Below are 14,920 nucleotides of genomic sequence, written 5' to 3'. Positions count from 1 at the left end.
GGTGTGAGCAGGCGGTACAGCCGCTGCTCTGGGACGGAGGTGCCTCCGGTTGTCACTCGGGCTTCCTAAGGGAGCTCCTGCCACAGCGAGGGGCTGCACGTGCTGGAGAGAAGATGGAAGAGTCACTCAAGCAAACAAGTGGCCGATACTGCTGGGGAGGTGAACTCTCGGGCAAAGGTTGCCTGCGAGAGAGGGCAATAATGTCAGATTTTGGCAATCGTCTCTGGAGACACGGGGATTAGTGCCTGGAGTGGGGCAGAGCTGAGCTGAGAGGGGAAGCGGGGGGTGCCCCTGGGTGAAATGCAGATTAGGTTGGAATTTTTACTTACTCCTGACACTGGGTTGGATACAATGATTTTTTGGCTTGATTAGCCACGTTCCTCTTTCCATTTAAAGATATTTTACTGAATAGCAGAGAAACTGAAAGATAAGGAGGAACTAGTATCTGTTTAGTTCTGATCTCAGACGCGAGCAGACAGTAAACTGGAGACATGCTCAAGGCCAGGTTGGACAGGGCTTTGAGCACCCTGATCGAGTGAAAGATGTCCCTGCCCACGGCAGAGGGTTGGACTTAGATGATCTATAAAGGTCCTGTCCAACCCAAACCATTCTATGAATTCATCTCTCAGTAAGTACAGAGTAGGTGCTTTTATTCTTTTTTTTTTTTTTTAAGCAAGGGGAATAGTTCCCCCCAGCAAGTTTGCTGATGATACCAAACTGGGAGGGCTGGCTGACACCCCGGAGGGCTGTGCTGCCATCCAGCGAGACTTGGACAGGCTGGAGAGCTGGGCAAGGAAGAACCTCAACAGGGAAAAGTGTAGGGTCCTGCACCTGGGGAAGAAAAATGTCAGGCACCAGTACAGGGTAGGGGTGGACCTGCTGGAGACAACTTCTGAAGAGAAAGATCTGGGAGTCCTGGCAGACAGCAAAATGACAATGAGCAAGGAGTGTGCTCTTGTGGCCAAGAGGCCAATGGGATCCTGGGCTGCGTAGGGAAGAGTGTGGCCAGGAGGTGGAGGGAGGCCATTCTCCCCCTCTGCTCTGCACTGGGGAGGCCACAACTGGAATCCTGCCTCCAGTTCTGGGCTCCCCAGTTCAAGAGAGACAGGGAACTGCTGGAGAGAGTCCAGCGAAGCGCAACAAAGATGATTCAAGGACTGGAGCATCTCCCTGATGAAGAAAGACTGAGAGAGCTGGGACTCTTTAGTCTGGAGAAGAGAAGGCTGAGGGGAGACCTTATTAATGCTTCTAAGTATCTCAAGGGAGGGTTGAAGGAGGATGGAGCCAGACTCTTTTCCGTGGTTCCCAGTGAGAGGACGAGGGGCAACGGGCACAAGTTGGAACATAAGAGGTTCCACTCAAATATGAGAAAAAACTTCTTCACAGTGAGGGTGGCAGAGCCCTGGAACAGGCTGCCCAGGGAGGGTGTGGAGTCCCCTTCCTTGGAGATCTTCAAGCCCCACCTGGATGCTCCTGAGTAACATGCTCTGACAAGCTCTAGGCAATCCTGCTTCAGCAGGGGAGTTGGACTAGATGATCTCTATGGTCCCTTCCAACTTTAAAAATTCAGTGAAATTCAGTGAAATTCCCTTGTGCAGAGCCAGCACGAGCTGTGTCTCCCCACGAAGAGCGCTCCCGCAGAGCACTCCTGGTCTGGATTTGCCTGGGAGGTTGCCTACCTGAGCAGTTTACAAGCCTATATGTGCCACCATAAGCATTGAAATTCTGCTTACCTGCAGCAAAAAAAGAGGAAATCTTGTGTTGTGTGTGGCTGCTGGGCTGCAGCTCCTTAAATTGTCTCTCAGCAGATGCCCCAGTTCATGCTTGGGAGGTCAGAAGCTTCAAGTGGCCCTTTCCTTTAAGGCAAGGGTTGAATTTGCTGCATGAAAATGAAGTGGCAGCAAGTAAAAAAAGAGGCGGAAATTCAAAGCCTTTTGTAAAATGAAATTTAACGAGTAGCTGGAGAAAGTGTGGGAAGATCACTGGGAATAGCACGATTAAGTGCTAGCGTTTTGCAGAGTTGTGTGGGAAGTCTGAGGGTCTGGAGAACCTGAGTGGGCCCACAGGGTGATGAGTCTGGGAAGGTGGGTGTGAAGAGAACCTGAGGGGTTGTCAGTCAAGGAGAGCCCTGAAAACCACATGAGCAGAGTCCTGACCTGTCTTGGCAGAGACCAGCCATGGGGCTTGATCTGCAGGAACAGCAAACGTGGATAGATGCATTTAATGATGAGGGGACATCTGCTTCAATGGCTTCCTTCCCTTCACCTCTGGTGATTAGCTCAGCCAGAGCCACCAGGAATACTGGGCAGCACCCTGACCCCCGCCAAGGGAGATGCCTCCTTTTACCTTGCAGCGAGGCAAAGAGGTAGAGCAGGAGGGGAGCCGTGTGTGGGTACAGCTCTGGAGCCAGGAGCAGCTCCAGGAGCTCACAGGAGCCTGTCCTGCCTTCCAGACGGAGCACGGAGGGGCCGGACTCCGGCTGCTTTGGTGGTTCTTGAGGCAATAGAGCAACGATGAATTATCCAGGCAATTACTGCTCTCCTGGCAAATGCCAAGCAGCTGGGGATCTGGGTGGTCATCCTTATAACGGAGATGCTCAAGTGAGCCATAACGTCAGCTTTGAAGCAAAAAGAGATGAGAGCTTTTGGGTGCCGCTCCAGAAGGTGGCTGTGTGAGGTGTGAGATTCTGGGGGCTCTGGAGTGACTTCTTCCCACGGCAGCGGCAGGCTCTGAGTCACTCCCCTGGAAAAGTGTCAGGAGAAAACAATCAACAAAATTCGGTTTGTGTGTGTTTGTAGGGCTGTCAGTTAATCTTCACACTCGAGGCTACACCTCCCAGAGTGACACATCCTCCTAAGGACACAGGGGTTGTGCTGGGCACAGGAGTGTGAATTAGTGAACGCAGGAGCAGTCCCCTGCCTGCTGTTCTCCTGGGGATGAGCCAGCTGGTTTCTCCAAACAGGGCACATGATTCAAAGGCATCCAGGGAATCTGCCAGCCTGCTGAGGTGCCGCAAAGAGACAGGAGCAAACCAAAGTTATTCCGCAGATTTCCCATTCCCAGGGCATCCCTTGTCCGGGAGGGTGGAACCACATCATATGCAAGGGGGCAGTCATTAACGGGGCGATCATTAACGGGGCAATCATTAACGGGGTGTTCCTTTGTGTTCCAGGTGGTCAGCTCGACCAACGGGGAGCTGAACGTGGATGACCCGACGGGGGCACACTCCAACGCGCCGATAACAGCGCAGGCGGAGGTGGAGGTGGTGGAGGAAGCGAAGTACGTTTTCTTTACAAACAGGCTTTCCACTGGTGTGGTCATTAACCCTCCTCCTCCTCCCGGGAAACGAGTGGGGATGTTTACCCGTGGTGAAGTACTCCATGCTCGTGTCCCATGCCCTTTTCCTTGCATATTGCTGCTTTTGTGCATGGTGCCTTCAGTGCTGCTGCTGCTGCTGCTGCTTCTTTTTTACACTTGTCGTGGCTGGAGAATGTAACTCTGACTCAGAGCATGTATTGCAAGACAGACAGTAGCACAAGTACCAGAATAATGCGGATTGATTTCAGGAATCCCGGTGAGCGTCCCCTGTTCCAAAAGGAGAACGCGCTGTGCTCTCGTGCTGAGAGAGTAGGAGTAGCTTGAGCACAGCTCAGTCAGGAGATCGTTGCTCTGAAACTTAACACTTTATCTCTGGCTGCAAGAAGTGGATGCCAGGTGTCCAGAACGGTCCTTGCAGGGCCTCTTGCAGGTAGTTCTCTCTGTGAATTCTCTTGGTCCAGCCCAACAGAAGCTGAGGGAGAGAAACCAGAAGCATTCTCCTGCTTGTGGGGAAGAGCGTGCTCCCTCCGAGCTGACCTCTCCTCTGCAAGTTTGTGGTCACGAGTGAGAACTGATGTACAAAGTTGCTGCTTTGACTCTTTTGGCCTCCTTTGCACACGTGCTGCATCTGGTACCATCACGTCACCTTTTGCATGATCCTCAACGTGGGACCTGCTCGCTGCCTCTGGACTAGAGCAGGACCCGAGCAGGTCGCGGTGTAACCCTGACACTGCCCGTGTGAGGGGCAGATGGCCCCTGGGCTGCCTTGGGACCGGTCGATGCTGTGACGTTGCCCAACAGCCTGGTTACAGTTTGACTGGAGGACACTGGTGTCGCTTGTCCCACGTTGTTTGTCTCGGGACCTCTGTTAGGAGTGTTTTGGGGGAGGGTGAAGACAAAAACTGGCAGGCGTGAGAAAGGGAGTGTTAATGGCAAAGGTCAGTCTGAAGCCAGTGCTGGTTGTCCTGAAGGTCTTCTGCTGTCTGTTCCTCTGTCCCTCGGGAAGCAGCTGTGCGTGGTCTGGCTCGCTGGTGGCTGGCCTGGGCGTCATCCTGGCACCCACGTACCCGAGCAACACTTTCTGCTCCCCACCAAAGGAGCGAGCCTTGGGTTTGGTACAGGCTCCTCATCAAGTTTGGTGAGGTGGGGGAGATCTTGAGGCGCAAACTGTGGATTGGGCAACGCTCCTCTTAGATATGGGTAGCGTGGCCTGCAGAGGCCACCAGTTTGGTGTCACAGGCTCTGTCGTGGTCAGACTGAAGTGGGTCCCTGCCTGGGCACGTGGCTTGGAGTCGCTCCTAGGAGGGACGGGGCCAATTGCTGCCCTTAACAGTCCTCGATACAACGGCCCAAGGCAAGGAAGAGGCAGCTTTTAAGAGGGGAGCACCTTCAGCCTGTTCATGCAGCGCCTTGTTCAGCAAGGACCCGTGTACAGGAGAGGTGTGAGGACAGGTGAAAGGGAGCGTGCAAGGGCCATCCTGCCCAAGCCACGTCTGGTGACACGCGGAACTGTTCTGTCACCCTCCAGCCCTCCTTTGTGTGGCCCCACACGTGTTCTGGAGGTGCTGGGAAGCGGAGCACAGGCTGATTTGCCCTGACAGTGGGGTATCTTGTAATTCCCAAGTTTAGTCTGCTTTGGTTCCTCCTGCCACGGGGAGGGCTGGCTTCTTCTTCCCTTGCATCTGCGATCGTAAATCCCCCCAGACACACGTGGAGGGCAAAGGACTGTTGGATTCTGCTCTGCGGTAAAGTGGGCCAGAAAGAGCTGGAAGGAGCTAGAGGTGGGGCTCTGTGTTTCGAGAGGAGCTGCAGGAAGGTCTGTCCCTGGCACTCCCGGCAGGCAGAGGAGCTGTGCAAATGCTTCTGCTTCAGAGGGCGCGGGAGATGATAAACCTCCTGGTCCTGGCGGTGGGTTTCACTGAAGGGCAGGTCCCTGGTATAGTTCCATGACGTGGCCCTTCTGCCTCTGGAGCTGCAGGGAACGAGAGCAGATTCCTCTCCTGGTGGCCCTGAGCCCCTTTCTGATCCCACACCCAGATAAGAACCTCCCGGGGCCTTTGTGGAAAATAGGGGGTGTCTGTCAGAGGCCTCCAAACCCTGGAGAAGGTGGCGGTTCTCGGCGGCGCCATGGCAAGGGCAGAGGTGGTACGAGGGCTGGGGGCGGGCGGCGGGCAGGCATGGTGTGTGTCTGCCGGTCTGCACTGCATGTTTGCATGGCTGCAGTGACATGCTTTCATCCCACCTCTGTGAACTAATTGCTCTTTCTTCCTTTCTGTGTTTTTTCTCTACACTCTCTGTAGCTGCCTGAAAATGCTCAACTTGTGGTGAGTCCCTCTCTCCAGTCCACATGCAAGGGGGAGCGGACCAGACTAGACTGGGGTTGGCAAAATCAAACCGACCAAACCCTAGAAAGGCACAAAGTCAAAGCCAACCCAGAGCTGTTTTAATTTTAGGACCGTGCTGAGGACCACAGGCAATATTGGGGAGGGTGTGGGTTATGGCTCAGCGGCCGCATTAGGCCGAGCAAATTGGCTGATCTCTGAACTGGTGGATGCAAAAGATGGATTTTAATCCTTTCCTATTTGGCTTACCATCTCCCCCAAAGTGTTACGTCCGTGAGCAGATGATGTCTGATGGAGTTGGGCAGAGTCGGGACCAGCCTTGCCGAGCGTCCTGCAGGAATTCCTCACGCAGACGGTTACAGAGGGAAAATCCACGCTGGGTATCGAGGGGAGGGGGCCGGGCGCTTCCTCGGGGAGTTTCCTCTGAAGAAGCACCTGCCTGTATCATTAGAGAGGATGGAAAGACATGGCCACGGAGTCCTCATTACTGACAGAGACCCTGCTTGGAAAGGGCGGGTGGGAGATGTCTCCTTTCCAAAAACCCTGCGGCTGCCAGACAAAGGTGCAGGTGAACTCCAGGAGACAAGGGGCAGAGGGGTTGGGATGGGCATCGCTCCAGACCCAGCTCAGGCACAGGTACGGTCTTAGCAGGGTCTTAGCCTCAGCTGTAGTGTCCCCGTCTCAAGGTGTCCCTTGGAGGGTGCCCTTCCTCCCCTGCCCCTTGGGGAATCCACGTACCCAGTAAGTGAGGACCAAGTGGAGTCTGGGATGAGGAGTCTGGGATGAGGAATCTGGGATGAGGAATCTGGGATGAGGAGTCTGGGATGAGGAATCTGGGATGAGGAGTTTGTAGGTCCCAGGGAGGGCCGATGGGTGGGAATGGCCATGGAGCGAGGTGACAAAGCCCGTGTGCTGCGAGGAATGTCCTTGTTGGATGGGAGACTGACCGCCTCTGCCCTGCTCTCCATAGGCATCGCCTCCGATACCTCTGGCATCTCTGGCTTCTCTGTATGTCGTAGTCTGGGGCTGTTCTCTTGGGCATTGTCTGCATGCAGAGAGATCACGTTCTGTAATTGTCGGCCTGCCTTATTCTTTTATTTTGGTGTTTTGCCTCTGCCTGTCTGAACTGCCAGGACTTTCCTGAACCCTTCCCCGAGTAACAGCCTAAAAAGACAGTCACAAGGAAAACCAGCCAGAAGTCAGTCAGCTCCCTTTGTTCGGTGCCCAAGGAGACGAGTGCTGCTCAGCCCCTTCTTCCCTTACCCACTGCATGCGAAATCATAACTCCTGCATTTTCCATCCTCTCTCCTCGTAACGTCCTCCCCCCTCACTCACCATTGCCCAAGTCATGAAGGAAGGTGGCTGCTGTGGGAGAGAAATCCTGCGACAGGTTAAAAGAGGAGAGGGTGGCAGGTGGCCCGGGACAGTGAAAGGCAAGAGCAGTGGTGAGGCCGGGGGTGAGAGTGCGGAGGAGCCGGGGCTGGGTGGTGCTTCAGGCTGCATGCTGCCCGGGGGTAGTGATGGAGTCGTCACAGGGCGCTCCAAGCCCGTGTTCCTGCAAGGACAAGTGCTTTGTGCTTTCTCTCAGCTCACCTCCAAACGGGGCCTGCTTAGGAACCTAAAGACAAATCGTGGACGTTGAACTTCCCCTGGCCATTAGTCCACGCAGGCCAGAGGAACGTGTGGTGGGAGGTGGCCCTCCTCTTGCTGTGGCTGTTTGAGCTCTCCATGTTGGTAGGGGGTTTCGGTCTCCCCAGCTCTGCTGGGGGATCTGTGCTGGCAGGCTTGGCTCACGGGGGGGTGGTGCTCACCCATCGCTTTTGCTCCCCTGGTAAGACCCATGCACCTCCTGGGGCGCGAGGGAGAGCGAATCTGCTCCTCCAGCGCCGAGAGGACAGAAGTGTAATGCTGAGATTTCAGAGCCACAAAGGACCCCACGGAAAATAACTCAGAGAAGTTGTTTCAGTGTTTTTGAGTGCTTTTTGTCTGGCTGCTGGTTAAAAGATGCCTGTTAGGAAAAAATGGTCTTTGGTTACCGACATCGGCTCTGGCTGCTCAGCCAGGCAGCCCTTCCACCAGCCTGAGACAGTCGTCTTTGGGCATCACCCGGGCCTCCCCGGGGACGGCTGTAACGGCAGGAGGAGGAGGACTCGTAGCTCAGGTGCAGAACTCGCACAGAACAAACACCTTTCTTCTGTGCAGAGGATTCCTGGCAGTGGGCTGGGGATAGACAGGTAGATATGCCTGAAACACCGAGCGTGTCTGCAGGGAGCCAGCAGGGCTAGAAAAGCCGGGCGGCTGCTTTCAGTGCACCCCACGAGTGAAACCACCGCTCTGCACGGTTCAGCTGCGAGGGGCTTCTCTCTCCCCACCTCAGCCTCCACTCTCCATCCTTCTGGCTTCCCCCGATCCCCGGGCGCTCTGCACCTCCCTCGCATCAGATGGGGGAAGAAGCAGGGGTTCTGCATCGGCACCAAGAGATTTACCCAAGGTGGAAGCTCTGGTTACCGTGAAAGGTTCAGTAAAGAAACCTGGTCCCTGAGCTGAGCTCTCTTTGGAACTTGTCTTTTTAGTGAACGGTGGTGAAAACCGTGTGTCTTGTAGCTGGGAAGAGCTGCCAGGGCTCGGTGTCCCCATCCGCTCCCTCCGGGGTTCGGGCAGAGGGAGCAGAGCTTCTGGATCCTTCTTCTCCCGCTTTCCCAGATTGCTCCTTGTGTTCCTGCCCCAGTCGGGCCTCGGGAGGGAGCCAGCCCGGCTGCCGGCGCGCGGGGGCCGTGCCCTGTGTCACCCACAGCCTTTGGGCAGCGGGTCCCCCCCGTGTCGTGGGCCTCACTCGCCTTTGCTGGGCTACCAGTCCCTGCGGGTGGTGCTGGCCATCTGCCCGCATCCGCCGGCCTTGCCGACCGTCCCACGGGACGGCGGGTCCGTGGGGGCCCCGGGGCGGGCGCGCAGAGGGGCTGTTGCATGCAGCTGAGCGGAGGGGAGCCCGGGGTGGCCGGGGACCTTCCCGGGGGTGCCGGGCGTGGGACTCACTCGCCTTGTCCTTTGTGCCCCAGGTGCTGCTGCTTCTTTAAGAGGAAACGGAAGAAGACGGCTCAGCGCCACAAGTGACCGGTGCCTCCTGGGCCTTGCAGGAACCACCTCGCCTGCAGCTCCTGCCCTGTCTCACTGGAAGGGGCTTCTCTTTAGGGGGGAGGAGGAGGAGGCATAGGAGGAAGAGAGAAAGAAAGAAAGAAAACAAAACAAAACAAAACAAAACAAAAAGTGACATTTTAAACCAAAAAGAGAAGAAAACGTTCCAAAACAAACCACTCTGGGGTGGATCTGCTGAATGGTCTCCCTCGTTCACTCCAAGCCTGAAGCTCCTTTTGGGACCAGGACTGTGGCTGGCTCAGGTCTTGGTCGCCCCGGGAGGGGGGCTGGCTGGCTGACCCTCCTTCCCCTTGTTTACGGCGAAGGCATCCTTCACGCAAACCTGAGGACTGTGCTTAGTTCCTGCTCACTTTCCTCCCCCCCACCTCCCCTGTGCTCTCTGCTCCTCCGTCCTCCTCCCTCCTTAATTAAGCGAAGAGATAACCGTTGGCTGGATTGGCTGTGGAGAGGGCAGGAGGACGCGGTGCGAGCAGGAGAGCTGCCTGGGAGAGGGGCCTGGCTGCTGCAGCAGAACCAGACAGGTTCCCTTTTGGGCTCCTTGGGAACAGTTACACTGTAATGTGCAAGCTGTGAGAAATTTGCAATCTACTGTTCCAGTTAGGGTTTGTTTTTTTTTCCGGCTCCCTTGACACCTCCCTCCTCTGACGGTAACAGAGCAATGTGGATTGTTTTAAAGAAGCTGACGTCGTTGCACTTTTTATTATTTTTAGCATTTACAGATGCACATTGTATCTGTGGATCTCTGCCTGGCCGGGCGGCGCCAGCGCGGACAGACATTCAGCTGGGGAGACGGTGGGGTGCAGGGAATGCCCTCCAGCAGGGATGTCCACGACATCCCACCGCCCTCGTGCCACTCTGGGGTTCCCATCGCCTGCCTTGGGCCACGCGCTGAGGAAAGCATACTTGAATTTCCAATCACCCTTTCTCGCTGCCGGTGAATGTCCCTACCATGGTTTCCTACGCCGTGCCTGACCCAGCCGGCCGGGAGACGCGAGGCTGTGGCCCAGCGTTGGCAGGAGGGAGCGGTGTCAGCTTTGTGGAGCTGGAGGAGTTTGTGCTGGTTGAAGAGGTAGATCTGGATTAAGGTGACGGGGAGGCAGCCGTTTCCCAAAGCCTAGGCGTTTCTCGGTGTGGGCAACTGGGCAGCCTTCTCCAGCCCCCCCGGTGGGGTGGTTGTGAACCTTCTGCCAGAAAGCGTTAGCGGGAGCGAACCTTCCCCGGCAGGGGAGAGGATACTTCACTGCCTTAACACTGATTTCATCTCCAGATGAAGGTCAGATAGGTTTGACTGGAATAGCCTTCACCTCCTCTCTGCGAGCGTGGGCCTGGGGCACGTGGGACGCCCTCGCGCCCCCCAGGAGAAGCCATGGTTCTCACGCACCACTTTTGAGCCAAACCAGTAACTTGCAAAGGGCTTGGGGCGCTTTGCACACGTGTTAAAGGAAAAAAAAAAAAAAAAACCAACAAAAAACTCGCATCCTGCTGGAGCGTTTCCAGACCCGAAGGAGGCTGAGGCTGCCCGGGGGTCACCACGGACGTGGCAGGGCTCTGGGAGAACTCGAGCAGCTTTTGGGGAGGTTGTGAATAGGTTCCTCGTGCTTTGTCTTTCCACGTGTGACACCCGACCAGGCTGGGACTGTTCACTTGAGGGACTTCGCTTGTCATAAACTGGGGCCTGGCTCACCCCACGCTCCCCGTGAAGGGAGGGAAGGGAGAGACTGGATGGCATTGTCTTTTATTCTTTTACTGACGGTCTGCGTAGCTGGGAGTTGGTGGAGCAGCGCTCACGAGGGGCTCGGTTCCCCTGGCTGGGCAGAAGCGGGCCGAGGAGGCAGGAGATCATCCCGGGCAGGGAGCTGGGGGCTCGCTCTTTGTGCGTGCCCGGAGCGGGCGGTGTGGTGCCAGGGTGGAGAGGCCTCCCCTCCTTGCCAGGATCCCTCTTGGCCATCCTCCGCTGCGTTCTCTCCATGCCTTATCCCGACGAGCGCGGCGGGGAGGCGCGGAGCTCTTGGCTCGCACGCCCACCAGGAGACACGTCCACCCCCTTCTCCTCCTGCAAAGCACTTCCCTCCAGCCCTGCTGTGGGACGGGGCAGCAAGGGGACCTTCGCCCTCTTGTCCCCTCCTGCCAGAGGAAGGACGGGGACCGTGGCCACCTTCCACCCTTCTCTTTCCGAGCTCCTCTGCTGCCAGTGGCCCCCAGAAGCCCAGTGTCTCTGGTGCAGGCGTTCCCCTCTCCGCTGCAGGAAGCCGTGGTTTGGTGTCTCGGGAGGGGGTGACGGGGCAGAGGCGCTCCCCGGGGAGCCGTCCTGCCCGCTGCCGGTGGAGCCAGGCCCCGAGACACTGCTGTTGCTGCCCTCCTAAGCCCCACTAAGTGCCTGTCACCAGAACTCGATTCCTTCTGCATCTCCTGCCGTGTTTGGTCATTCCTCGCTGCCTCCGGTCGCGGAGCAGCTTGTAGTTGCAGCATATGTAAGTGTTTGCAGGGTGAGGGAGGGCGGGGGGGGAAAGGGGCCATCTCAACAGTTTCTGTTCTTAATTTTTTTTGTTTGTTTTTTTGTTTTGTTTTATTTTTTTGGATTATTTTTTTTAAAGTGAATGTATTTGATTGTTTAGAAACTTTCCTGACCTTGTTTTTAAGTGGGTTGGTTTGAAAGCTGTTTCATGGTGACCCACTGCCGCTTCTCTCTGGAGATACGATGTTCTTTTAATCCTACGATGATGTGTTTGTAGGGGAGGACTGTCCCCCCACGGCATGCTGGTAATGCTCACTTGTACCAAGCCCTCTTGCACTATAATCGTACGTTGGACTCTTCAAAAGGGCAAAAATGTGGGGTGGGGTTCTTCTTTTAAAAGACAAAAAAAAAAAAAAAAAAAAAAAGGAAAATAAAGCAGGTTAACAGCAAGTCCTGTGCTTGAGGAAACCGCTGTCCCCAGGGAGCTGGGAGGTGACCAGGAGACACAAGCCAGACTGAGCCAGCCATGCTGTGGTAGGAAGCAGGGCATTAAGCCCACCTGGGCAAACTCTCCTCACCAGAAGTCGTTAGCAGCCGGGAGACCCCGGGGGCGCGAGGGGAGGGCTCTCCGGGGGGCACCGGGCGCTGTGCTGGGCTCCCCCATGTAGCTCTCCCGCGGTGTGGCCCACCAACGTTGCGATGCGGTCTTCTGAGGTATCAAGTGAGATGATTATTATTTTTTTTTTCAATAAAACATTGCACTGCTGCATTGTTCTCCATGGATAGACGTGTTTATTACCTCCTCCTGACCACACCGCTCGAATTTCCTTTTCCTTCTGTTGGGCTCTCCTGGTAGCCCTCCTCTCCTCCGAGAAGCTCTGAGCCCCTCTTTGAGGGGTTGGTGCTCAGTGTGGGGACTTACAGCACCTTCTCACTGCTTTGTGCGTTACCAGCCATGGACGGTTCAGCCCCACGGAGCCTGGCCAAGGCGTGGTGGCACCGGTCTCTCTTGTCTCTGTGCTTGCACCTTCCCACTTCAGGCATCCTGAGGAGCAGAATGGGCTAAACCATTGGTTATTTGGAACACAAAGATGTGACCCACCCCAAAAGCTGCTGTCAAGTGGTCCCCATGTCTCTGCAACAGCATCTGGTGCAGGTTATGCACCAGGACAGGTTGGGGCTGACCTGCTGGAGAGCAGCTCTGAAGAGAAAGGCCTGGGAGTCCTGGTGGACAACAAGTTGCCTGTGCGCCAGCAATGTGTCCTTGTGACCAATGGTCTCCTGAGGTGCATTAAAAAGAGCGTGGCCAGCAGGTGGAGGGAGGTCATCCTCCCCCTCTGCTCTGCCCTGGGGAGGCCCCATCTGGAGCACTGGGACCAGTTCTGGGCTCCCCAGTTCCAGAAGGACAGGGAACTGCTGGAGAGAGTCCAGTGGAGGCTATGGAGATGATGAGGGACTGGAGCATCTCTCTGCTGAGGAAGGGCTGAGACCTGGGGCTGCCCAGAGAGGGTATGGAGTCTCCTTCCCTGAAGACATTCAAACCCAGCTGGACACATTCCTGTCCAGCCTGCTCTGGGTGACCCTGCTCTGGCAGGGGGTTGGAGGAGATGATGGTCTCCAGAGGTCCCTTCCAACCCCCACCATTCTGGGATTCTGTGATCTGCTGCTGTAGGCATCAGGTGTGACTTCCCCAGGTGGAAGGGCACAGCGAGAGACTTCAGCTCCAGCCGAACCCCTCGGCACACGCCGTGCTGGCGGCCGTGCCAGTGACCCAGGCCCAACCATTGCTGCCTCGAGTGCCACCTCCCCGTGCCCCTGTCCACTCACTGGGCTCTCGCGTAGAGAGGAGCGACACTGCGCCGCTGCCACGGAGTCAACCACCAGGATCACGATGTTTTCCAGCGTGCAAATAGCTGCTGCTTATTTATTCTCAGTACAAAGAAAGGCATTAAAGATATGAGCCAAACCTGTCATCTTGTAAAAGCAGCTTTCATTCTATCTAGACAGGGAAAGCACCTGCAGCGACTCCCGCTCTTAGAAACTGGTTCACACCAGGATCTTTGTCAGGACACTTTCTGCTTCCGTTTCCCAGCCTTAAATGTAATGTTTTTAGCATGAGCTTTCATTTCCTGTTTCCAAAAATTAGTCTCGGGACGCTCACGCTCTGAGAAGGCAAACCTCAACCTTTCTTTCCCTGGCCCTTGGAAACAAGCACCTCCAGCAGGCAGTTCCTCCCAAGGTGCCTGTGCCAGGCACTAACACTGACCTGGATCTATTTGAGCAGACATGTAAAAAAAATATGCGATTCCCACGTGTTCAACCAACTCTGGTGTTTGTGAACCACTGCGCTAAGCCAGACACACTCTGTCCACTTCTGGGCCCCTCACGACAGGAAGGACATGGAGCTGCTGGAGCGTGTCCAGAGGAGAGCCACCAAGCTGGGGAGGGGTCTGGAGAACAAGTCCTACGAGGAGAGGCTGAGGGAACTGGGCATGTTGAGTTTGGAGAAAAGGGGGCTGAGGGGAGACCTCATTGCCCTCTGCAGCTCCCTGAAAGGAGGGTGTAGAGAGGTGGGGGTTGGCCTCTTCTCCCAAGGGAATAACGACAGGAGCAGGGGAAATGGTCTGAAGTTGGGGCAGGGGAGGTTTAGATTAGATCTTGGGAAGAATGACTTTCCTGAGAGGGAGGTCAGGCCCTGGAACAGCCTGCCCAGGGAGGTGGTGGAGTCACCATCCGTTGGGGGGATTTAAGAAACGTGTAGACCTGGCACTTCAGGGTACACTCTAGTGCCCGGGGTTGTCGGTTTGTGTCTGTGGCTTGTTTGTGTGGGTTTCTTTTTCTCTTTTTTTTTTTTTTTTTTTTTTTTTTGAAAAAAAAAAAAAAAAAAAAAAAAAAAAAAAAAAAAAAAAAAAAAAAAGTTCTTTTTTTTTTTTTTTTTTTTTTTTTTTTTTTTTTTTGTGGTTGGACTCGATGATCTCTTAGGTCCCTTTCAACCATGAAGATTCTGTGAGAAGGAGGCTGAGGGGAGACCTTCTCGCTCTTTCCACCTCCTTGAAAGGAGGGTATAGCCAGGGGGGTCCGTCTCTTCTCCCAAGGAACAGGCGATGGGACAAGAGGAAACGGCCTCAGGTTGCACCAGGGGAGGGTTAGGATGGATATTGGGAAAAATTCCCAATTCAAGGTTGTGAAGCCTTGGCAGAGGCTGCCCAGGGCAGTGGTGGAGTCGCCATCCCTGGAGGTATTTAAAGCCGGGCAGACGTGGTGCTGAGGGACATGGGTCAGTGGTGGCTTTGTCAGCGTTGGTTGATGGTTGGACTGGATGGTCTGAGAGGTCCCTCCCCAGCCCAGACGATTCCAAGACGGACATCTGCAATACGGCAAACACCCCTGCGTGCTCTCCGCCTGGCCAGATCCGGTATTTAAGAGAAATCTGGGCCTCTGCAGCCTGACCCCCCTCACTCCTGTCTGTGGCTCCACCACAGCCCCGCCCGGCCCCTCAGCCTTGCCGAGAGGGGAGGGGGGGGTCCTGGGGGTCCCTCTCCCCGCTGTGCCCTCAGGACAAGGCTCCATCTGTGCAGCCGGGGGCGGGGGGGGCCGCCCCCTCCGTCTGCCAGGCCCGGAGCGGCGAAGCTGCCATTTACCGTGTCCGTCC

At 55.7% G+C, this 14,920-nt stretch overlaps 1 protein-coding gene across 1 annotated transcript in view; it reads left to right on the top strand.

Moving 5' to 3' along the window:
• Window positions 1-12,037, top strand: part of CSNK1G1 (casein kinase 1, gamma 1) — a 99,058-nt gene extending 87,021 nt beyond the window's left edge. The window contains exons 12-14 of the mRNA XM_014961603.1: window positions 3,173-3,279; window positions 5,619-5,642; window positions 8,717-12,037. Coding sequence (XP_014817089.1) covers window positions 3,173-3,279; window positions 5,619-5,642; window positions 8,717-8,771 — 186 coding nt within the window. The 3' untranslated portion in view covers window positions 8,772-12,037. The remainder of the gene's footprint in view (window positions 1-3,172; window positions 3,280-5,618; window positions 5,643-8,716) is intronic.
• The last annotated feature ends 2,883 nt before the right edge of the window (window positions 12,038-14,920 follow it).

This window comes from Calidris pugnax, unplaced genomic scaffold (assembly GCF_001431845.1).
Source record: "Calidris pugnax isolate Ruff unplaced genomic scaffold, ASM143184v1 scaffold492, whole genome shotgun sequence".
Classification (NCBI taxonomy): domain Eukaryota; kingdom Metazoa; phylum Chordata; class Aves; order Charadriiformes; family Scolopacidae; genus Calidris; species Calidris pugnax.
This window is presented reverse-complemented; position numbering and strand designations above follow the sequence as displayed.